This window comes from Pinus tabuliformis, chromosome 6, assembly GCF_031772625.1.
Source record: "Pinus tabuliformis cultivar Carrire ecotype Pingquan chromosome 6, CPIR1, whole genome shotgun sequence".
NCBI classification, from domain to species: domain Eukaryota; kingdom Viridiplantae; phylum Streptophyta; class Pinopsida; order Pinales; family Pinaceae; genus Pinus; species Pinus tabuliformis.
The window spans coordinates 1,117,427,987-1,117,453,669 of record NC_142292.1 but is presented as its reverse complement, the minus strand read 5'-3'; the positions used below and the strand labels follow the sequence as shown (position 1 = coordinate 1,117,453,669).

General features: G+C 43.0%; 1 protein-coding gene across 3 annotated transcripts in view; it reads right to left on the bottom strand.

Moving 5' to 3' along the window:
• LOC149262805 (Mitochondrial substrate carrier family protein) overlaps nucleotides 1-25,683 on the bottom strand; it is a 332,393-nt gene that overhangs the window by 128,212 nt on the left and 178,498 nt on the right. For all 3 annotated transcript variants that reach the window (XM_089425258.1, XM_089425254.1, XM_089425246.1), the window contains exon 4: nucleotides 2,427-2,571. In XM_089425258.1, coding sequence (XP_089281384.1) covers nucleotides 2,427-2,571 — 145 coding nt within the window. The remainder of the gene's footprint in view (nucleotides 1-2,426; nucleotides 2,572-25,683) is intronic.

Here is a 25,683-nt window from a genome sequence, read left to right as displayed (position 1 = left end):
CAGAAGGGGGGCAAGAAGCTACAGCCACGTTTCTATGGGTCGTACAAGGTGACTAGGAGAGTTGGGGAGGTGGCCTATGAGGTGGAGCTTCCACCAGGGAGCAAGATCCATAACGCCTTTCATGTCTCGTGTCTCAAGAAGGTGTTTGAGCATCAGGAGGCAGCAACTACGGAGTTGCCTCCACTCGATGATGAGGGGCATCTTGTTCTGGAACCGGAAGCCATTTGGAAGATTAGGGAGAGGAAGTTGAGGAGCAGAACCATCAGGGAGTACTTAGTACGCTGGAGGAGCTTGTCGGATGAGGATGCCACTTGGGAGTTGAGCACATACTTGAGCATCCAGCGCTGAAGTTGCTTGGGGACAAGCAACATTTGGGAGGGGAGGATTGTAATGTCCCTTCCTAAAATAATTTACCTTAAGTTTATTTCCACAATTTTGGCATTTTTGGTGAATATGGGACCCACGAATTTTTGGAGAAAGACTTAGGAAAAAAGGGGAGATCGGAATCTTTTGCCAGTGGAGCGTGGGGGCCACACACATGGGTAAAACGCACTCGCCTAGGAGGGAGTTCGAATTGCCAAGGAAGGGAGTCGAAAAGATTCTTGGAGGAACCAACATGAGGAAAGGCATCTAACAAATTATAAATAGAAGAAGCTCAGCCATTTTGCGAGTCTTTTTCCGAACGAACTTTCTATTGTTTCTCGAGCTGCTTAGCCAAGTCAAACTGTTGTTCAGCGCCAAGTTTTCCAAGCGAAGAGCTCACCCTTCTTTCGGTGGACTATGAGTATCACCCCAGGGAGGTCAAATTGTACCAAGTTGGAGGAGAGTTTGGAGGGACTCGAAGCTATACACACAGTCTCTCACTCAGCGAATGCGTATTCCAGGAGGACGCAAGAGGGGATCATGCTTGGCTCATTTCAATTGTCTTTCGGGTAGTGTTTGCCAAGAGAAATTGGGCATAGGAGCTTCGGCATAAATCAGTCTAATTGATGAGTTTTGGGGGCAGGAGGTTGCTAATTGAAGGTAGTACGAATTTGCGCATCTAGGGACTGCACAATAGCCATTTTATGGGCACGCGTAGGAGCTTGAGGGAAGAGTTTTGGAGCTGGGTTTTGCTAGGAAAAATAAGGAGAACTTTGGGGTAGTGATACTTTTGGGGGTGATTGGAGGGATTTTCAGTGAGTTTGCAGACAGGCTGTATTTCCCAATTGTTGGAGGAGGACGTGGTAATTAGGGCCGAATTTCGAGGTTCAGAACTAGACCACAAAAATTTTGGGTTTTGGTGAGTTATTTGAGAGGAGCTTGGGGCTAATTTTACAGAAATTTCTAAGCACCGAAGGTGGGGTTTCCAGCAGTATCTTTCCAGCAAACAGTGCAGTTTTCTGGGGCAATGCAGGACATCATTGGAGCAGCTCAGAATCTCCCTCAGAATTGCCTCAGATCAGGCCTAAGTTGTGCCTCAGAAATGGCTGAATTTTTTCTCAAAAAGGGCCTCAAACCATGCCGAAAATTTTCCTCAGAAGGGCTGAAATTTGCCTCAAAGATGGACTGAAATTTGCCTCAGAGATGGGCCTCAGACCTCTGAGCTTGTCCAGTGTATCACTACAAAATAAAAGACAAAAAAAAGGCCCAAAAACCTTTGGTCTCTGCTCACTGAATTATCTTCTACTAGTCTCAGTCTGCTCCAGCGAGTTCTGAACTTGTCACAGCTTGAACGGGTGCCTAAATTGTGCCACGGCTAGGTTATTTATACAATATGGGAGGAGGCCTATCTTAGGGCCAACCTGAACATAAAATTTTCTTTGGAGCAGACTTGATGTTAATTGAATATAATTAATTACTTTGACTTAAAACATGAGGGCTGCCTTGTCTATAATGGAAGTGGACTTCTCAGGTATTTAATAGGCCACCTTAATAATGGTTTGGACCAAATTGAACCTGTTTTTGTTATGTATTTTACATGGGGTCAAACCATTTCAATATTGGGGCAGATTTTGAACAAATTTCAACCTTGAATATTTCATCAACAAAAAGGATCCACAAGGCATGCAAGCTATCAAATGAAATGGTGCAATGAGGGCAACCAGGTGCCAATGGTCATGCATCCAAAATCACAACCTTTTGCATGTGTATTGACAAACAAATGCAGGGGCTTCTTAGGGTTACTTCCAACTCATTAATGGCGCATTCACCATTTGACATCAATGACAACTTTCTTCCAACAGAACCAACACCAAGCTGTTATCCAACCACTATGTAATATCTTTATGTCTAAACACAAAGAACAATATAATCCATAAACTCAACTCAAAATGTCATGTAACACATAAATCAATACTAATAATGAGAATGACTTTGCACTATGTAGCATTCTCTTCTTTCCTAGCAAACTATCATACTGAATGATTAAGGAAGGGTCAACACACCTGCAGTCGAGTCTTGATGGTGTCAAGTGGGGTAGTTGTACAAGATGCTATAGCTCCCGCAAAAATTCCACTGCCAGCTTGAACTAATATAATTTCCGCTTCACTAGGAATCAATGAACTATCCTCACTACTATAACCTAACGACCTGCAAAAACAAGCACAAATTGTTTCTATATAACCCAGCATTTAACTCGAAAACAAAGATGCATAAATATTGGCAAACACTAATGGAAGAAGATCGACAATCAGGGTAGGTTTAGTAAAATGCAAAGAGTTAGAACTGACTTGTCAAAAAAAACCACAATATTTGTAAGAAATACCATGACAAACATACATCTAGTTTCTTCAAACAAAGAGACAGAGAAAACAAAGATAAGATCAATCTGATCAGCATTATATAGTAAAGCAAATCAACAAAAAAGCATGACCAAGATGTGAAAGGAAAACTCAATCATTTTTTGGATCTCTATTGTTAGACCTACCTATGCATACTGCATTGCTTATCTCATTTCCTGCATAGAAAAAAACATGAAGAATATGATCCATTGAAAACGGAATTTTCTATCTCAATCTTCGGGGGCTAAGAGTTTTCTCGTACATTGTAAAAGACTACAAAATTTCCTTCAAGAACATTGTCTAATCTTAGAAAGAAATGCGCTTTTTAATGATATGCCTCTAAAGAACATTTTATAGCATGTAGGACATCGTAAATATGACTAACACTACTCCACACAGTTGTGCAAATTTGAAATTTCAAACTCTCTTCAGCAGAATGTGTACATTTTGATGACCATATAAGCATGTATTCGTTTATGACTCCTTAAAGTTTGATTTTAAATTTGAAAAAAAAAGTGTGTTGTAAAGAGCAGTCCTCCTCATAATATAAGACATCTAGGAAATGACAAGCGTGTTTTCTCTATGTAATTATGCATTGCTGAGTTACTAGATACAAAAATAGATATAGATAAGCACAATGGGAATAAATATATATACATAATTTATTAAAAGAATGGATAAGATATAGCTAATTATGACATATATAAAAAATATGTTTAACAATATACGAAACATAAAAAGTACCAGTCATGAATTGAAAACTATAACTCAATAACTTGACTCTCTTTAATATTACGATATTGTATATATAAAATGGGTATCCCATAACGTTTTATAGCATCAACCGACCTACGCATCATCAAAGAAATTAGATCTATCTGTAAACATTTTGTTAACATTGGATTTATTCACACAAATTTGAGTGCTAAGCACTTGTTCATGACTACATTGGAAATAAGGTTGGACTTCTCCCGAGTTCTCTTGATCAGTTCAACATTGCCAGTTTGTGGAGAGTCGGAGACATTAGCAGTGGCTTCGACATCAATCGTTCATTAGAAACTTGGCCATATTGATACATTGTTGCAGATCTTTATTGCATCCAGACTTGTTCCAAAGTTGTATTGTTTGCATGCTACTGCCTAAACTAGCATCCCAGTGGAAAGTCCAACCATGGATGTTACCATGGGGCAACAGATGGGAATTGCAAGACTGTCAACTCAGTACAATATCACCTGCACTTTTGGCCAGCTCCCAAAGGCCAAGGGTGTTGTCCCTGGTCTATTAATAATAGAGCTTAAGTAAAACTTCTTTAGTGAATTAATCTATAAGAGCTTATGATTTACCTCAATGTATGAATACAACAAATATACAGCAATGTAAAGATGTAAGGATTCCAATAAATAAGTGATCAAATGCTTTAAGATAATACTTCAATAGCAATAGCATAAACCACAATTATCCACTTAAAGTATTATGAGCTAAGAGCTAGTGCATCAACGCCAAATCATCTTACAAAGTATGCGAGAAAAGATAACTTCAGATTTCCACTAATTTAATTAACATCTCAAGAAAAATAACTTTTACAAGAAGCAACTATAAAAAGAAACCACTTCAAGCTAATTAAAACTACAAGAGATGAAATCATTTAACACAAAGTGAGTATATGTGATTGTCTCTTGACTGCCAATCAATTATGTGCTTGTTTAAGGACAAGTCCAATGCTGTCCTTGACCTTTAAATCTGTTGTACCAATGATTTATTGCTGAATTCCAGATTTGAAGTTAGAAAAAAACAAATCCAAGAGATAGAATTTCAACCTTTAAGCAAGATGTTTTCGATAGTTAGCTAAGGTTTTATGATATGCAATGAAAGAGTAACCCAAAATTGTTTACAATCAAGTTCACAACAAGCATATCAATGTAAATGAGCAGGAACTTGAAACAAAGGTGAATACTCCCTACAGTTTATCCAGAATCCAGATTAGCTTTAAAATTTACCAAGAAAACCTCTATCTGAAAGATACGCAATTAATACCAATTCAGAGATGAACCCACCACTAGAAAAGAAGAATAAGCTTGCCACAACCTTCTAGTAAATGAAATAAATGCTAATTCGAGTGCTATATGTCTTTTACATGCATAAAACCTAGACTTAGGGATTATGTAAATCCAGTTTCTCTTTTTCTTATGCAATTCCCAAAATTACATAAACATCAAAATCAGCCCAACGAAAGATGAATCAACTTTAGAAGCACACATCTAAGGTGTTGATTTGCATCTTAGGGATAAAGATAAAAATTAAGCTGAAACCCTAATTTGATCTAGTCCAAAATATACAATAAGCTAAGCCACCTGACACGATTACACGAGATACGAAGGGCATGGAAATATAGGCGTCCAAAATGAGACACAACAACCCCGGAAATCCTTTGTTATAACACACACACACACATCAGTGGATTATCACAAATACAAAAATCAAATATAGACAAAGATTCAAATCTCTTTAGAATTTAGAAACTAAAATATTTACAATCTTACATGATGATGATACAAATTCAATCATACAACTAGTGCGCTCCATCTCTAAACCAAAAATACATAAACAAAAAGGCTCTAAATGGCCTCTAGAGTCCAAAAAAAAATCATGCTACAACAAATAAATAGTACTACATATCATCAACATTATTGCCTATATCGGAATCTATAATGACCCATTTCGGTTCTTAGGCAAGCCACAAAAGGGTATTAGAATGTATACAATGTATGCATATGATAGCTACACATGCATACATTGCATTCCTTGCACTAGTATACTTATTAAATAATTATTCAAATACCTAAATTATTTAAGAAGGAAAGTATTACCTAAAAATTCGACACTCCCAAAAGATACATATGATTATAAAGTTATTAAATAAAATTAACACTTTCAATCCCCTTAATGTAAATATGCACAAATATTTATTTTTAAATATTCATTTTATATATATCAAGCATTTGACAACTATTCATTTATTCTAAAAATTATAAATTAAAGTTATGTATTAAGATTCATTTTGTTAAATGTTATAACTCTAATAAAATAAATTAAAAGTTAAAACTCATCATCCACTTTATATTAGCATACAATACCTTGAGGCAACACGTAACAGATGACTAATGAATAAAAATTGGATAAGGGCAATGGAAGAAGGCGGCGACTGCCTGAGAACAAGTATTTATCCAAGCACACAAAGACAGAGGGGGGTGTGAAAGACGAGAGAGGAAAATTACAGAAAAGAGGAAATTCCATGCCACTAATAGAAAGAAGTTTGAGCTCAATTGTTCTTGAAATTTTGGGCATGTTGATTTCTGGTGGCATCAGATGTGCTCTAAGTCTCAAAACTTACAGAGAGGCTTAGACACATGAATTCTTTAATACCCAGATATTGTTTTGGTAAATTCTACCCAAAGACAGTTTTATTAAAATAATTAATTATTTTTAATGGGACCCTAAATCTAACCTTAGGAAATTAAAATAATTAATGTCATGTCCCTTCTCAAATGCATTAGTCACGGGGTGCAGCTACACAATTTTGGCATCAATTTTGGCTTAAGAGGACGACCCCACACGTAGAACTTTGGAACTATAGGCAATTCGACTTTATTTTTGGCAGCTAGTGGAATGTGGGGGCCACCCACATGAATAATTCGAACTTGGCGATGCATGAGTTGGAGGGAATCGAATTAGTGGAAGGAGGGGCCCACATGAGGCTAAGGGGTCCCAAGGTGATAAAAGAGGAAGGAGCTCTCATTTTGCAGCATCTTGAACATTTGCAAACAAACACTCTTTTGTACGCTCTATTGTTTAGCAAGTCTACCAATTGTTTAGCCATGAATCTCTCACGTGGGAGATTCAACCTCTTCTTCGGGGACCATCCATGCCCGCCCTAGGGAGATCATTCCACAAGAGTTTCAAGGAGTCTGGTACAGTCACACACTTCATCCATCAATGCATAGAGGAAACTGTGTATTCCTAGGCAGCCAAAAAACACGCAGGAGGAGTTGGAACTCAGCAAGGGGTATTCATAGTTTGCTGGGAGAGCTGGGAATAGATCAGCAAGGGGATCCACAGCTTGCTGAGAGAGCCAGGAGTGGAGGAGCCAACATAGAAAAGGCATTTTCGCTAGAGTAGTAGCCAGCTAGACCAGCGCAGCAGACAGTCGAAGTTTTGGGCAAAGGTACTGCGCAGAGGCCTCTAGCAGCAAACTCATGGTGCTTGGGAGAGCAGTCATCCAAGCCAAGGGTCATCCGCGGAGCAAGGAGTTAGTCAATACAGGTGAACCCGGCGTTCTAGGGGTGTTTTCAGAGGGATTTGCAGGTTGTTTCCAACAAGTCGAATTTGGCAATAGTAGCTGGGTAAAGACTCCAAGGAGGCCGAAAATCCTAAATCAAAACCAAAGAAATTACCTTATGGGTTTTTCTGGGTTTTGTCCAAGGAGTTTAAGGTTGAAGGGATATAATTTTCTGTGCGGTTTTGGGGCACATTCCAACAGGTCGAAGTTCAGCAAGACAGCAGCTTCACTCGGACAACACAGGGCAGAGTGGTACAGCTACTGGGCAGCCTTCAACTCAGCTATTCCATAACCTGGGTTTGGTCTGGCTTGTCCTTGAGACAAGTCCAAGCGCACCACCTCAATTATATTGTACCTATGGTCTCAAATTTTAAATATATGGCTCAGCAATTTCAAATTTATAGTGTTTTACGGATGCATAATGCATGTTTTTAATTTTATGCTGCTACATTATTTATTTGTTTAAAATATCATTCATATTCCTACTTAGGAACATTATAGTGGTATCAAAGCCTAGTTCTTGGCTCAGCTGTGGGGTTTGTTTCCTATGAGGGGAAGACCGAGAGAACATCACTTACCGGAGGCAGAGGTACAGGAGCAGAGAAAGGGACCTAGAAATTATGCCAGATACGGAGGAAAGAGGGAAAGCAGTGGCCGGAGAGGAGGAAATGGCAAAGCCCAAGAGCAAGGAGTAGATGGCTTTCGATAGCCTCTTGAGGGCCTTGAATGACTTGGCCAAGGGGCAGAAAGACATGCTAGAGGAGATCAAATCACAGAACAGAGACAAGGTCACACCTAGAGGGTTTTTGTGTGGAGAAACTTTCGGGGCTTCTCAGCCTTTCAATCACCCCTCACCAGCAGCGCAGCGCCTTCAGTTAGTGTGCCAGCTAGGGCTACACTACCCTCTTTTGTGCCAATGGCACAAATCGAACCAGCAAGGGAGGAAGACACTCCCAGATGGGGGATTACTTTAGAGAGTGGTAGGCAATGGACAAAGATTTCAAAGAAGCCCTCTCCCTCAAAGATTACTGCAACCTCAAGTAGAGTGAGAGGAACAAGGGGTACGGAGGACAAGGGACCCAAAACTATGAGCTGCAGAGAACTATAGGGAGGATGTATTTCCCTATATTTGATGGCATTGCCAAGTGCACAGCCAGGGCTTGGGTTGAAAAGATGGACACATACTTTCAACTCAACCGGATGACGGAGCAAGAAGCCATTAAGATGGCAGCACTGCACTTGGAGGGGGAAGCCCATGACTGGTGGTTTCACAGCCTAACCACTTTGGGGCATGCCCAAATAGTTTCTTATGAGGACTTCACTCGGAGGGTGGTGGAGCGATTTGATCAGAGGGATCCGGAGGCATCTTTCAGGGAATTGACACAACTATGCCAAACAGGCAACCCAAAGCAGTGCTTCTCAGATTTTTTGCGTGTGTCAGTGATGGTCTCGGATCTGTCCAAGGCAAGGGGGGTATACCCTTCATTGAGGGCTTGCTTGAGCCTTTGTGTGGACTGGTGAAGTCACGCAGACCCTCCACGGTACATGAAGCGATGGTGAGTGCCAGAGATTTACAAGGGGCCATCCCCAAGACCAGAGCACCATTTCCTGCACGGACCCCTTTTCCACTAAAAGGGCATGAGACTAGACCCCCATCACCGAGGACCACACAAGGGAGGGGGCAACTTGATGAGGAGACACGGAAGGACCTCTAGAGGAGGAAGTTGTGCTTCACATGCAGAGAGCCCTGGGCACCTGGCCATAGGTGCACTATAGGTAGAGCACATTACATTGAGGTCTTTTCTAAAAATGACTAGGAGGACAAGGTGGAGCAGGATTGTGGTGGAGCAGGATTGTGGTGGGACAGATGGAGAGAGTCCGACAGACAGAGGGCCACCACCACCACCTCCACAGGGAGGGGCATCTCTTACCTCATCAGGAGGAGTCCTTGATTCTTTATGTGGGATTCCTAAGCTTTTTATACTCAGGATCAGAGGTACAGTACAGGGATAGAGGGTGTCAATACTGGTGGACAGTGGGGCTACCCACAACTTCATAGATGCACAGCTGGTCCAGAGGAAGGGCCTCACACACAGTAGAGTTTGAGGAATTCTCCGTCGTAGTACCAGGTGACCATACCATCTAGTGTACCAGATAAATGCCCTCCTTGATAGTAGTTACGGGAAACTACTCGATGACAGACCAATTCTTTGTGGTCGATGAGCCAGACACCAACGTGGTGATGGGTGTCCAGTCGATGTATTCCCTTGGGCGAGACATGACAGATTGGAGGAAACCTGAGATGGAGTTCATGGGGCCAGATGGCAAACTGGTGGTCTTGAGAGGCATGCAATCTTATCCGTCTCAGACAATTTCGGCCCACAGGATGGAGGCAGATCTCCAACATGGGGACATTGCATGGGCAGTCGAGTTGAGGATCTCAAAGGTTGGGGGGCAAGCATAGCCACCACCAGCAAACATACAGGCTTTACTGGACAGGTATGCAGTAGTGTTCGGAGACATTCCACTAGGGCAGTCACCAGATATAGGGTTTGAGCACACCATTGAGCTAGAGTTGGGTATACAGGCAGTCATCACTACTCCTTACAGGCACCCCAAAGCCTATAAGGACGAGATAGAGAAGGCCATTCAAGAGTTGCTTGCGTTGGGCCATATCAAGCCTAGTTCTAGTCCCTTCGCTTCTTCCGTAGTGCTAGTGAAGAAGAAGGATGGGACCCTCCAGATGTGTATTGACTACCGAGCCCTTAACCGAAAGACCCTTAAGAATCGGCACCCCATTCCCCGCATTGATGAGCTGATGGATGAGCTTAGAGGAGCTAAGTACTTCTCTAAGATTGATCTGCGTTCAGGGTACCACCGGATCAAAGTTCGGGATCAAGACATCCTAAAGACAACGTTTCGGTGCCACTATGGGCACTTTGAGTTTCTGGTCATGCCATTTGGACTGACCAATGCTCCTGCCACATTCCAGTCTTGCATGAACCATATCTTTCAAGGACAGCTGAGGAGGTTCATGCTAGTGTTCTTCGATGACATCTTGGTCTATAGCCAAACGTGGGAAGAGCACCTCCAACACTTGGGGGAGGTATTATGCATGCTGGAGGAGCAATAGTTTTATGCCAAGCTCTCCAAGTGCGAGTTTGGATTGACAAAGATGCTTTATCTCAGGCATATCATTGGAGCAGACGGGGTGAAGGTTCACGAGGAGAAGATTCGGGCCATCCGGGATTGGCCAATACCCCGAGATGTGACTACACTGAGAGGCTTCTTGGGTATTTGCACTTACTACAGGAAGTTTGTCAAAGGGTTCTCACAACTGGCAGCACCCTTGACCGACTTGACCAAGAAAGGGGCCTTCGCATGGACTGATGGAGCACAGGCCGCCTTCGATCGCCTCAAGGAGGTGATGAGCAGTTGCCCTGTTCTGGCACTCCCAGACTTTTCCCAGCCATTCACAGTGGAGTGTGATGCATCAAGGGTAGGAGTTGGAGCCGTATTGTCACAGGAGGGGCATCCCATAGCTTTCGAGAGTCAGAAGCTCCTACCGCATGAGCTGTCATATTCCATATATGACAAGGAGATGCTAGCCATTATGCATGCATTGGACAAGTTCTGCCAGTACTTGGTGGGCAAACGATTCTAAGTGAAGACTGATCACAACAGTCTTCGAAATTTCATGGGGCAACAAGGCCTCAATGACAGTCAGCAGAGATGGGTCAGCAAGGTATAGGCCTACGATTTTGACATTGAGTATGTGCGGGGCAAGCCCAATGTGGTGGTTGATGCTCTATCCAAGAGACCAATGGGGTTATCTCTCATGAGCATCTGCCAGGATTGGAAGGCTCGGCTGTTGGTAGAGTAGTCCAAGGACAGGAGGGCCTACGAGTTGTTGGACGAAACACATGTAGATGAGCATTACCGCGTAATGGATGAGGTCATCTATTACAAGGGGCGCATTTACTTGGTGCCCAACTCGCAGTTGAGGGAGAGGGTACTCCAGGCAAGTCATGATTCACCGTTGTCCAGACACCAGGGGTTTCGAAAGACTTATATGGTTGTTTGGGAGAGGTTCATGTGGAAAGGCCTCAAGGAGGACATGTTGCGGCACGTAAGGGAGTGTGAGGCCTGCTAGCGGAACAAGGGGGAGCTGACTCACCCTGCAAGGCTACTACAGCCATTTCCCATTCCGGAGGGGAGATGGAAATATATTTTGATGGATTTCATCACTAGCTCCCCATTGTACAGGGGAAGAATTGCATATATGTAGTGGTCAACAGGTTGACCAAATTTGCCCACTTCTTCGCCATCCCCACTAGATACACGGTTGCACAGGTTGTCGAGTTGTTCTTCTGGGAGGTTTTCAGGCTACATGGGCTCCCCAAGAACATTGTGAGCGACAGAGACAACAGATTTATGGGTGGCTTTTGGCAGGAGCTCTTCAGTTTGGTTCGGACGGAGCTCACTCCTAGCACCAGTTATCACCCTCGGCAAACGGCCAGACGAAGAGGGTCAACCAGTGGTTGGAGGGGTACCTAAGAAATTATGTGACAGGTCAGCAGGGGACGTGGATTCGGTGGTTGCACTTGGGCGAGCTATGCTACAACACCACGCACCAAATGTCTATCAGTATGACTCCTTTTTGTGCCCTTTATGGATATGATGCACTCACTTTTGCTGATATTATTTTCGGAAAAGATGGGCCCCAAAGGCCAAAGATTGGATCCAAGAGAGCCAAGATATCCTCAAAGCTCTCAAGGATAATTTAGCAGCAGCCCAAAATCAGCAAAAATTGTATGCACATCGGCATAGGATAGAGAGGCACTTTGAGGAGGGGGACTTAGGATACCTTCGATTGCAACGTTACAGACAGTCTACGCTGAAACAGAAGGGGGCCGAGAAGCTACAGCCACGCTTCTATGGGCCCTACCGGGTGACTAGGCAGGTTGGGGAGGTGGCTTGTGAGCTAGAGTTGCATCCGGGGAGTAGAATCCATAACGTATTCCATGTCTCATGCCTGAAGAAGGTGCTAGGACAACAAGTGACCGCAGCAATTGATCTACCTCCATTGGATGATGAGGGCCATCCAGTGTTGGAACCAGAGGCCATTCTAAAGAGTAGGGAGAGGAGACTAAGGAGCAGGGCCATCATGGAGTTCTTGGTACGCCAGAAGAACTTGTCGAATGAGGATGCCACCTGGGAGGATGAGCACATACTAGAGCACCCTGCTTTGAGGTTGCTTGAGGGCAAGCAACATTTGGGAGGGGAGGACTGTCATGTCCCTTCTCAAATGCATTAGTCACGGGGTGCAGCTACACAATTTTGGCATCAATTTTGGCTTAGGAAGAGAACCCCACATGTAGAACTTAGAAACTATAGGCAATTCGACTTTATTTTTGGCAGCTAGTGGAATGTGGGGGCTACCCGCATGAATAATTCGAATTTGGCCACTGCATGAGTTGGATGGAATAGAATTAGTGAAAGGAGGGGTCCACATGAGGCTAAGGGGTCCCAAGGTGATAAAAAAGGAAGGAGCTCTCATTTTGCAGCATCTTGAACATTTGCAAACAAACACTCTTATGTACGCTCTGTTGTTTAGCGAGTCTACCAGTTGTTTAGCCATGAATCCCTCACGCGGGAGATTCAACCTTTTCTTCGGGGGACCATCTGTGTCGGCCCTAGGGAGGCCGTTCCACAGGAGTTCCAAGGAGTCTGGTACAGTCACACACTTTAGCCATCAGCACATAGAGGAAACTGCGTATTCCTCGGCAACCAGAAAACATGCAGGAGGAGTTGGAACTCAGCAAGGGGGATTCACAGCTTGCTAGGAGAGTCAAGAATAGATCAGCAACGGGATTCATAGCTTGCTGAGGGAGCCGGGAGTTGAAGAGGCAGCATAGAAAAGGCATTTTCGCTGGAGTAGCAGCCAGCTAGACCAGCGCAGCAGTCAGTGGAAGTTCTGGACAGAGGTACTGCGCAGAGGCCTCTGGCAGCAAACTCGTGGTGCTTGGGAGAGCAGTCATCCGGGCCAAGGGTCATCCGGGGAGCAAGGAGTTAGTCAATACAGGTGAACCCAACATTCTAGAGGTGTTTTCAAAGGGATTAACAGGTTGTTTCCAACAAGTCAAATTTGGCAGTAGCAGTTGGGGAGAGGCTCCAAGGAGACCGAAAATCCAAAGTCAAAACCAGAGAAATTCCCTTCTGGTTTTTTTGGGTTTTGTCCAAGGAGTCTAAGGCTGAAAGGATATAATTTTCTAGGCGGTTTTTGGGTACATTCCAACAGGTCGAAGTTCAGCAAGACAATAGTTTCACTGGGACAGCGCAATGCAGAGTGGTGCAGCAACTAGGCAGCCCTCAGCTCAACTATTCCATCACCTGGATTTGGTCCAGCTTGTCCTTGAGAAAAGCTCAGGTGCACCACATCATTTATATTGTACCTATTCTCTTAGATTTTAAATATATGGCTCAGCAATTCCAGATTTATAGTGTTTTATGGATGTATAATGCATGTTTTTAATTTTATGCTGCTACACTATTTATTTGTTTAAAAAATCACTCATATTCCTACTTAGGAACATTACGATTAATGGGTATTAATCTAAATTGTGGGTGTAACTTCTAGAAGAAAGCGGAGATCAAGTCAATATGATCCTAGCCATTGATTAGAATCTAATATGGGTCGTTTATTGATTAGTGAGAGGATTATAAGAGAAGGCTTGATGGGCAATTGGAGAACACACATAACGAGTTCAGAACATCGAATTTCTAAAGTAGAGCAGATGTCGGTGAGAAATTCGAAGTGAGCTTTTGCAGTGAGGGGCAGAGATAGTATCTGGAAGAGGGAAGTTTTCCTGGGCCGGAGAGTACAAGGCATAGAGGGCACAACGATGTCTGGAGAGATGTTGACGCTAGCCCACACAAAGCTAATGCAAGGGCAGCATAGAGCCTAGAGGGAGATCAAATTCCTGTTGAGGAAATTGAGTTTCAAAAGTTGGGAGCTGGGGTGTGAGACCGAGAGGCTGTAAATCGAAGTTTCTAGGCAGCAGAGGATCCAGAAGAGCAGCAATGCAGTCCCTAGCAAAGGTGACGCGGAAACTACATAGGGGTGATGCAGATCTGCACAGAGGCTGACGCAGAAGGGATGCAGATCCTCCTTCCAGCGAGATCAGGGTCAAATTCTTCCAGTGACAAGATGAGATCATCTCACTATTTGTTTTGTCTAGTTTCTCTCTATATCGGAAAGCCAGTAGAGCTTCCAACGAATTGTACTCAGATTTACTGCATAATAATAAAACCCTCAGAGTTGTTGCACCGCTTTTCCCACATTGGGTTTTTCCAGGGATATTTGTCCAAAAATAACCGCATAGATGTGTGTTCTTATTATTTCTCTCAAAAAAAATGATCCTTGACAGAGTGAAGGATCATATAGTCTGTCACATAGTTGACAGAAACACTACCAAAGAAATGTGGGATGCATTGCTGACGTTGTATCAAGGATCTTCCGAGCAACGGAAGATGTACTTGGAGCAGAAGAAGAGATCTATGCAGATGCAGAAGGGGGAACGCATTGATCCGTTCCTCACGAAACTTTAGGAGACCCGAGATGAATTGGCAGTTGTGGGGTCAACACCACAGCGATCTGAGATGGTTAGACTGGCCCTCAATTCAGTCTTAGAGGAGTGGCAAGTCTTTGTCTAGAGCATCCTGGGCAGGGCGACTTTGCCAAACTGGGATGAGATGTGGGTAGCTCTCAAGCAAGAGGAGCTGAGGAGGGACTTGGTCAAGTGTAAACTTGACGGAAGCAGCAGCAGTGGGTCGAAGCCTAAGGAGGAGGATGAGAATGCAGCCCTCGCATCTAAGGGCCAACAGGAGCAACAGAAGCGGAAGAAGGGCGTTTCGAAGATTAAATGCTTCAGGTGTGCTGAAATGGATCACTACACAACACAATGTCTTCTCAAAAAAGGACAAACATGAGAAGCATGATCTGAAGGCTGCTCCTGTGAAGATCAAGGAGGATGAGTTTACCATGACAACCTAAGCATCTCTGGGAGGGAGGTGAGGTGATCTAGAGTTGTAGTTCGAAAGGACTGCAGATGGGCAAGATGCTTGAGGAGCCCACCTCTCGGATCAATTACTTGCTATGGGAGCCCATATCAGAAGTAGTAGGATGGACTAATGTCGGTGCAGAGGAGTGTCAGAGTGACAGTTGCAGTGGCTAGGAGCGCCAAAGACTGAGCAGCGTAGAGCAGAGTTGGCAACAGTGCAGATGGCACAGAGCAGAGGCCAGCAGCAGCACAGAGGCTTCAGAGGGTCAGTGCAGAGACTACCAGTAATCAGAACTCCAGCAACGAGATGCATCATACTGAACACTTGTTCAGTAATTTGCGATGCTTTTCCAGTGTTGATGTAGTAGCAGCAGCAGTTGGAGAAGGTTCCAGGGCAGATGCAGTTGGCAGTGGCAGTACTAGCAGTAGCATGGATTGCAGAATTCAGAGGTAGTTCCAATACTGTTAAATTGGCAACTAGGGCCAAACTCCATGTGGGTCGGCTTATTTATGGCAACTGATATTTTTATTGGATCCCTCTCATCGAGAGGTGTAGGATTGATCCAAAGATCATCCGATTCCGATAAGTATTTATGGAGATATGAATTTATTTTGTTTATGTAATTATTATCAAGCCGACCAGCTCTTATGTAGGCTCTAGAAGCCCAAACGTCATGTCTATTCAACCTCCACGTTTTAGTATAAATAGAAGAAGACTTTAAGTCATTCGACACACTCACTCTCTCGTGATCTCTCTTCATCCTGTTTTGGGTTTGATGAAGAAGAGATCTAAAAGGAGTGCCCTAATATCTATGATGCCCTAATGGAGAATGCAGTCATGAATCAGTAGGCAATGGAGATGTACTCATCTACGAATAAAGGTGCAGGGACATAAGTACACGCAGGACATAAATGAACCAACGCAGTCTTGAAGACTGATCCCACGCAGTCAACACATTGTTATGAAGACTCATTTTCAGGTCACACGCAAATACGTTGGAAGACCTTATACACTGCAATACACAGCAATGTATGGAATCCGTTGTCTATATGCTATCAGGTATAGAAATACACACAACAGTGAAGAAATGTAATACGTTGTTCTTGGAAGACCTAGCCACAGTTCATGAAGAGATACATGGAGACATATACGCTGTCCAGAAGACATACATCCACGCAGTTTACGCTGTCATGAAGTCAATATACGCTCAGGTATGGAAACCCTATACGCTGGGCAGGAAATGAAGAAATCCACGATGGATCCGTTGTCATAACACGCTGATCATTCAACGTGATGCCTGGAACAGCCGCAGCCCTAATTTGGATCCGTTGTCATATGGAATCATTACACGCAGCCAATGTGATGCCTGGAACAGCTGCAGTCATAAATTCATAACACGCAGTTAATAAAGGGTCCATACGCAGTCATGAAGATACCCTTACACACAGTTCATATATACGATGTTCAACGTTGTTCATGTTATTACACGCTGTTCATATGTCATATATATATGTTGTTCATATATACGATGTTCAACGTTGTTCATGTTATTACACGTTGTTCATATGTCATATATATACACTGTTCGTATATACATTACACGCTGTTCATATGTCATATATATACGATGTTCATGTTATGCACAAAGATATCCATATGCAGTCATAACAACAATCAAGGTATGGAGCCGTTGTAAATTCTTGTAGCCGCAATCATGCACTCACAATGACAAGGATCATGAGCAATGATGGTTACAGTATCAACATAATGAGAATGATAAGAATGATCAGTCTCAGATCATGATGGGCATGGGCAGCAAAATGATGATAAGAGTAGATGAGAGCAGCTTAGTCATAGCGTTGCATGATAATGGAAGATGCAACATAAAAGGTAGCAAGATGATGAATAAGATCATGGACATGGGCAGCATGATGATAATCATGATTAGTTCAGCATGGTGCAGTATGCAGTGGTGCAGCAAGAGAACCAGATGCAGCACGATGATAGGTGAAGGAGTCACCTTGGAGAATCAGTTGAAGCAGAATGTCTTCAACTTATTTAATCGTTATACGAAATGATCTATGCTAGATCTAGATAAGTCAAAGTGTTGACTTCTGTTGTAAATGTACTCTCTCTCTTTCTCTGTTGAACTTTGAAAAACATATAAGAAGAATTGATCAAGGGTTTCCCCACATTGTGGAGTTTGTCCTTGGCTAGCGCCACATCTTATGTCCTCTTGTCTTGGCTTGTCTTCTACGATTTATATTTATGTTCTATCTGCAGTTTATCTTAATGCTGATGTGATTGCTAACTGTGAAAATTTAAATAGATTGCTCTAGCATAGAACATACCTAAAATTAACAAAAACAGATGCAGAGTTGACAGTGGTAGGGTCAGCAGCAGTACAAATGTAGCATTTGCGCAGTAGTTGGTGGGCAGTGATGTCAGGCATCAGCAGCGCAGAAGGAGATGTTACAAAACAGAGTGATGCTTCAATAGGTTGCATTGCTAGAGCACATTCCTCGCTAAGAGGGAGTGTTGATTTCTGGTAGCATCAGATGTGCTCTAAGTCTCAAAATTTGCAGGGAGGCTTAGACACATGCATTCTCCAATACCCAGAAATTGTTTTGGGAAATTCCACCTGGAGACAATTTTATTAAAATAATTAATTATTTTTAATGGGAACCTAAGTCTAAACTTAGGAAATTAAAATAATTAATGGGTCTTAATCTTAACTGTGGGTGTAACTTCTAGAAGAAGGCAGAGATCAAGTCAATATGATCCTAGCCATTGATTAGAATATAATCTAGGTCATTGATTGATCAGTGAGAGGATTATAAGAGAAGGCTTGATGGGCACTTGGAGAGCACACACAAGGAGTTCAGAAGATCGAATTTCTAAAGCAGAGCAGCTGTCGGTGAGAAATTCGAAGTGAGCTTTTGCAGTGAGGAGCAGAGACAGTATTCGGAAGAGGGAAGTTTTCTTGGTTCGAACAATACAAGGCAGAGAGGGCAGAACGACGTCCAAAGAGAGGTTGACGTTGGACCACGTAGAGTTGACGCAGTGGCAGTGCAGAGCCTAGAGGGGGATCGAATTTCTGCTTAGGAAATCGAGTTTCAGAAGTCGGGAGCCGGGGTGTGAGACCGGGAGGCTGGAAATCGAATTTTCTGTGTAGCAGAGGTTCTGGAAGAGCAGTGCGTGCAATCCCCAGCAAAGGTGATGCAAAAACTGCGTAGGGGTAACACAGATCTACGCAGAGGTTGATGCAGAAGGGACGCAAAGCCTCCTTCCAACGAGATCAAGGTCAGATTCTTCTAGTAACAGGATGAGATCATCTCACTATTTGTTTTGTCCAGTTTCTCTCTGACATCTGTATCGAAAAGTTGGTCGGGCCTCCAACAAATTGTACTCAAATTTACTACTGCATAATAATAAAACCCTCAGAGTTGTTGCAATGGTTTTCCCACATTGGGTTTTCCCGGAGACATTTGTCCAAAAATAACTATGTAGATGTGTGTGCTTATTATTTCTCTCATGTGTTGTATTTAGTTTCCGCAATTTATTTTGGTGTAGGTTGTTGATTTTGGGTAGCATCAGATGTGCTCTAGCCATGAAATTTGGTGGAGAGGCTAAGGCACATGAGATCTCCAAGACCCAGAAATCGTTTCGAGAAATTCCACCCGGATGAGCAATTATTAAAATAATTAATATTTTTAATAGGATCCTAAGTCTAAACTTAGGAAAATAAAAATATTAATGTGTATTAATAAAATATGGGTGAGAAAGTTCTAAGTGATGAGGATCAAGCTAGTTCTAATCTTAGTCGTTGATTAGGGACTTAATCTCGGTCCTTGAAGACTCAACAGAAAAGTATAAGAGGAGGCTTGAGGGTCAGTTGGAGACACAACAAGTTGATCAATAATTCGATTTTCTGGGGCAGGGTTTGCTGAGAAATCGAGTTAGTGATATGTTGCAGCAAGGGGTGGTTTGGCAGAAGGCCGAGAATACATAGCAGAGAGGCAAAGATAGTGCCAAAGAGACAGCACAGAGGCAGCCTAGGTTGACGCAGAGACGGCCAGAGCTGACGCAGAGGCTTGGAGGACCAGTGCTGAGGACACAGGAGGCCAAGAAGCTGACGCAAGCAGACGCAGAGGCTAAGCAAAGTTGATACTGGGCAAAAAGAGTTGCGCTAGGGTGTTTTCGTGGAGCAGACTGAGAGTTGAGAGGCAAACGCAGAGCCGTAGAGGGTGACGCAGTCCCTGGAGGGAGACGCGGTTCCAGAGAGAAGCTTGGAACAACTTTCACTGTCCAGCTGAGGAACAGTAGAAGTCACCGTGGGAATCATCATCTGGTTGCTGATTAGTCGGAATATCTGTCTCCAGAGCAAGGTACTTCTACCGAGGAAAATCTCTGAAGGGTGAGCCATTTCTGGCACCCTAGTTGTATTTAGAAAACTGCATAATAATAAAACCCTCATATATGTTGCACTGGTTTTCCCGCATTGGGTTTTTCCAGAGACGATTATCCAAAAATAATGGTGTCCCTTGTGTTGTCTCAGTTATTTCAGTTGTTGATATGTATATGTGTGAAGGTTACTTTGTGTTTAGTTTGGTATTTATATTGATAAGTAACTTGTTAATTGAAAGAACAAGTAGGAGATAATAAACCAAATAATGAAGTAGGGATTTCTGAGTGTTAGATTTAGAAATTTTCATATGGTATTAGAGCGATTGCGAATCATAGGAGGCCTGAAGACACTAGAAGAAATCTGAAAATTTGTAGCAAAAGTAGTTGTCCCGAGAAGACAGCATTGTTCCAGAGTAGAAGCAACAAGAGAAGAAGTGACGTAGAGCCTGTGTCATCATTTCGAGCCAAGGGAAGGGCCAGCGCAGAGGCAAAGAGAGGCAGAAGAGGCTCACAAATCGCCACGTCATCCTTCTCAGCTAGGTAGGATTGACGCAGTTGGCCGGAGGAGCAGATTCACCCTTTGCAGAGATTGCGTAGAGCCTAAAAGTCTTAGTTTCTTCAGTTGTCGGAGCTTGGGGAGCTGTGGGTAGATTGTGACTCAAGGAGTTGGTAGGACGTTGTTTCTATCGATACAGAACAGTGTCTAAGGACACGGAACCAAGGTAGAGGGAATCATTACCTTGACGGATTTCTAGCCAAGGAATCCAGATCCAAGTTGCAATTGCAAGGAGGATTGGAGAGGAGCGATTCGACAGCTGGCCAGAGGATTTCTAAGAGGGAAATCAGGACTCAGAGGGAGATTTCCAAGAGGGGAGTCGAGACTCAAACGAAGTCCAGAAGAGGAGTTGAAAAGGCAGTGAACGGACTGAGGGATTAGGACAAATTGGACGGGGCTTCCAACTTTGTTATCTGGAAGGCCAAGATCCTGGCAGTCCTGGATCGACATCGCATCAAGGACTTTGCCTTGAAAGTAGTGGTTGTCCCAGTTGACCCAGCTGAGAATGAGAAGTATGAGAAGGCGATGGCGAGGACGAAGTGCATGATCCTAGACGGGGTCAAAGATCATGTCATACCACATATTGTTAAGAAAAACACAACAAAGGAGATGTGGGCACCTTGACCACCTTATACCAGGGCTCTTCCATGCAGTGGAAGATGCTATTGGAGAATCAGCTGAGGTCATATCAAATGCATAAGGGAGACTAGATAGATCCATTTCTTCTCGGGTTGTAGGAGATTCACGACCAGCTTACTTCCGTGGGGTGTACCCCAGATCCAGAGTTTATGGTCAGGACAGCCCTGAATGCAGTCTCTGAGGAGTGGGAGACATTTGTCCAAAGTATTTTGGGCAGGACTACTCTTCCCGGTTGGGAGGAGATGTGAGCAGCTCTTCGACGGGAAGAGATCAAGAGGATGACCAAGGCAACGAGTAGTGGTAAGGGAACTCGATTCAAGAAGGAGGAGGAGGAGGATGTAGTGCTCACATCAGCGGGACAACAGGGAGTACATAAGAGGAAGAAGAAAGACATCTCCAAGGTCAAGTGCTTCAATTGTGGGGAGTTGGGACATTATGACTCTCAGTGCCCCAGGAAGAAAGGCAAGGGAGGAGCTTCCGACTCAAAGGCTATTCCAACAAAGGCAGAGAAGGATGTCGAGACTGATATTGATTGTGCCATGAGTGCTCATGCGCCTCTAGAGAAGAGGCGGGGAGACTTGGAGTTGTAGTCGAGAGGACTACAGAAAAGGGGCAGGATCCTTGAGGTGCCCAAACTCTTGGATCGCATACGGCTACGAGAACCCTTAAAGATAGTAGCATGATTACAGGTGTTGGGTGGAGCAAAGTGTGATGAAGCAGCAAGGTAGTGCTAGAGTGCGGAAGTTTGTAGCAGTGCAGTGGAGGTTGCAGCAGAGCGAGAGGCATAAAAGAGGTTGCAACAGCGTAGTGGCAGCAGAGGGAGCACAGGATAGCAGCAGAGGTAGCTTTAGCATCACGAGGCTTCCAGATTGACCAAGATGTCAGCGTTTGGGTGAAGTCAGTTACTTGCTTCTCAGTAACTGATTTGCAGTGCAGCAATTAGCAATAGCAGTGCTACGGGTAACATGATGCAACATGTTCAGAGGGAGCTGCAGTACAGATGTAGCAGTGGCAATGTCATGGGCAGCAATACAGGAAGCAGCAATGCAGTGGATGTGGGGCAGCAGGCCAAGCATCAGCACAGAGGACCGATGCGGAGGATCAGTGTGATGCTTCTGGTGAAGCATTTCTAGAGCACATTCCTCGCTAAAGGGGAGTGTTGATCATGGGTAGCATCGGATGTGCTCTAGCCATGAAATTTGGTGGAGAGAATAAGGCACATGAGATCTCCAAGACCCAGAAATTGTTTGGAGAAATTCCACCCGGATGAGGAGTTGTTAAAATAATTAATATTTTTAATGGATTCCTAAGTCTAAACTTAGGAAAAAAAATATTAATGTGTATTAATAAAATATGGGTGAGAAAGTTCTAAGTGACAAGGATCAAGCTAGTTCTAATCTTAGTCGTTGATTAGGGACTTGATCTCGGTCGTTGAAGACTCAACAAGGAAAGTATAAGAGGAGGCTTGAGGGTCAGTTGGAGACACGCCACGTTGATCAAGAATTCGATTTCTGGGGCAGGGTTTGCTGAGAAATCGAGTTAGTGATCTGTTGCAACGAGGGGCAGTTCGGCAAAAAGCCAAGAATACATAGCAGAGAGGCAGAGATAGTGTCAGAGAGACAGCGCAGAGGCAGCCTAAGCTGACGCAGAGACAGGAAAAGCTAACGCAGAGGCTTGGAGGGAAAGCTTTGAGGACGCAGGAGGCCGAGAAGCAGACGGAGGCAGACGCAGAGGCTAACAGAGCTAATGCCGGGCAGAAAAAGCTGCGCTGGGGTGTTTTCATGGGGCAGACTGAGAGCTGAGAGGCAGACGTAGAGCCATAGAGGGTGACGCAGTCCCTGGAGGGAGAAGCAGTTCCAGAGAGAAGCTTGGAACAGCTTTCGTTGTCCAACTGAGGAACAGTCGAAGTCACTGTGGGAATCATCATCCAGTTGCTGATCAGCCGGAATATCTATCTCCAGAGCAAGGTACTTCTGCCAAGGAAAATCTCTAAAGGGTGAGCCATTTCTGGCACCCTAGTTGTATTCGGAAAACTACATAATAATAAAAACCCTCATATCTGCTACACCAGTTTTCCCGCATTGGGTTTTTCCAGGGATGATTGTCCAAAAATAACGGTGTCCCTTGTGTTGTCTCAGTTATTTCAGTTATTGATCTGTATATGTGTGAAGGTTGCATTTGTGTTTATTTTGGTATTTATATTGATAAATAACTTGTTAATGGAAAGAAAAAGTAGGAGATAATAAATCAGATAATGCAGTAGGGATTTCTAATGTGTTAGATTCAGAAATTTTCACATAGGTTGCAGTGTATGTATTTTAGTGTTTACCGTAGAAAACTGCAAATAACTTGTTCAATTAATTTTAACAAGTAGGTGAAATATAATCAGTTTGTTGTAGTAGGAATTGGGTATCCGATTTTTCATAGGGCATGGGAGCCAGAGCACCTCGACTTCGAAGTACTTTGGAGATGGGTATTGAATTTGTGCTCAATTTGGTTGGGAGGTTTTGGTCATTTTGGTAACGCTACGATAGCAAGAGTCACGACAAAACAGAGACATCTTCAACCATAGAACTCCAGAGCAACTGTCCTAAACACTATCAGACAGAATTCCAAGTAAGTACTATTAGACGAATAATTAGATTTTGAATTCTCTATTTAATCTGAATGACAAATTTGTTAAATTTTGGTAAGAGAAAATTAGGTCTTTTTTTAGTAGCAATCCCATTAAATTTTATTAATTTGGTACCTTACAGGAGGATCCTCATCATCAATATCACCCTCTAGCATTAAAATAAGATATAAAAAGCTTAACATCTCAAATCGAGGTTTTCTTTCAATGATGGTACACTTTTTCTAAGGTCATGATAGAAGAGTTCAACAATCACTGCCACTGACATTGAGGTATATAGAGGGTTTGGTTCTCTTGATTAAATGTTAGTTCCATACCCTCATACATGACAAAATCAAATGGAAGCATTGCAATCCCCCAAATCCTGAAGATTATTAAGTGTGCTAGATTTTGAGTAGCATCTAAAATTCTACTTGCTTCGTATGAAAGCCAAAGAGGTTGGAACCACTCTTAAACATCTTGAAACAATTAATGGTATTGCTAAAAATTTAAGTAAAAGGATGAAAATGAAGTGACCTTATCTTTTATCTTACATTTTCATCACTTTAAGAATTTAACATTACCATTAAGTACATAGCATTAGTAGGGCCTGTTATCTCAAAGTGTAGCAGGTCTTGTGCAAGGAGCTAACAAGACAAGAACTAGACTAAGTGATAACACTATGAGATGTGGTCCACTGTCACCGCGGCCACTACCTCCTGCTCTTTAGTGGACTTTCACCACAAGGGAGACTTCCCTATATTAGGTCAGCTAAAGGATATATCAAGTTCAAGGAATAAAAATGACAAAACAGGCCAAGGAGGGTTGCTCTTCTTAGGAACAAGGCTTAGTTATCATAATAGGGCAATGTGCATCCTCCAAGAGGTCTATTTAGGGCACAACGTGACTAGGGTTCAAGAATAAGCAAGGTCAGTAGGCTTATCTAGGATCACAAGGCCTAGGAAAGGCATGTAATAAATAGGTATGATCAGTCTATAGCACAACAAGCCTTTAGAAACCCTCAAGTTGAAGCTTAGGGCAAAAGTAGGGCTTAGCTAGCGAAAAAATTACCTAGGGCAAAGGATGTCAACCCTAAAATGGAGGAATTAGCCATAGAAAAGGTTGATTTTGAGGAAAATACCTCACAACCAAGTGTTGAATTTCTCCACAAGGCAAGGTTGTCTACCCTAGCTAAAATTGATGCCCTAACCTTAGCTAGCAGTTTTCCTGAAGAGATTGAAATTCAAGTTTGGGGAAGAAAATGATATTTAAAAGAAGTTTTTGGCGTGATCAACTATGTGAATAAGGTCGGTGCCTTAACCTTGGGTGATGGAGTTTATGGCATACCTACTGAGGACAAAATACTAAACCCTAGCAAAGAATGAGGGAATGCTACATATCAACGAAGCATGGAGATGGAGTTTAAAGATCTAGTGGATGGGGTTTTGAGGGCCATGCATTAGTTTCACACGAAGATAGTGTCATCTAACAACATGGAGGCAGTGTTGAGACGGGGTGACATTGAGTGGGCAGTTGATGTTGATTTGGGGTAGCATCGGATGTGCTCTAGCCACGAAAATTGGTGGAGAGGCTAAAGCACATGAGATCTCCAATACCCAGAAATGGTTTGGGCAGATCAGTGTTGCACTAATCAGGAAATAATCGCGATACTATCGTTTTCTCACGATTTTTTCAAAACAACAAGAAAATCAAGCGATAAAATCGCAAGTTTTTTTTTTTTATAGCCGATTTTTTCGAAAAAAAATCGCCGCGATTTTTTCGAAAAAATCGTGATTTTTACCCAAAAATCACAAGACCGTCGGGCAGCGCAATTTTAAAAGGGGAAAACACGATTTAACTTGTCACTTTGACAGCAGACAAGAGCGCAACTGGGGTTTGAAGACTTGGAGACTTGGAGATTTTGGAGCTGAATCAACTAACTGGAGGAGAAAAACGAAGAGTGAGCCAAGGAGGAGACACACTATCTCCATAAAACCGGTATGGGCACCAACGTTTTGCGTTTTCACTATTTTGTAACTTTGTTTTTGTTTTTTTTCTATGTTTTTGGTTGGGTTTGGAATGGGGTTTTTGACATTTGTCCAATGTAATTTTTTTTTTAGTTTTTTTGGTTGGGTTTGGAATGGGGTTTTTGACATTTGTCCAATGTATTTTTTTTTTTAGTTTTTTTGGTTGGGTTTGGAATGGGGTTTCTTAAATTGTATGTAATTTTTTTTTAGTTTTTGTACAATGTAAATAGTAAAATACTAAATTGTAAGTTTGTAACTTGTAAATTACAAAATACTAAATT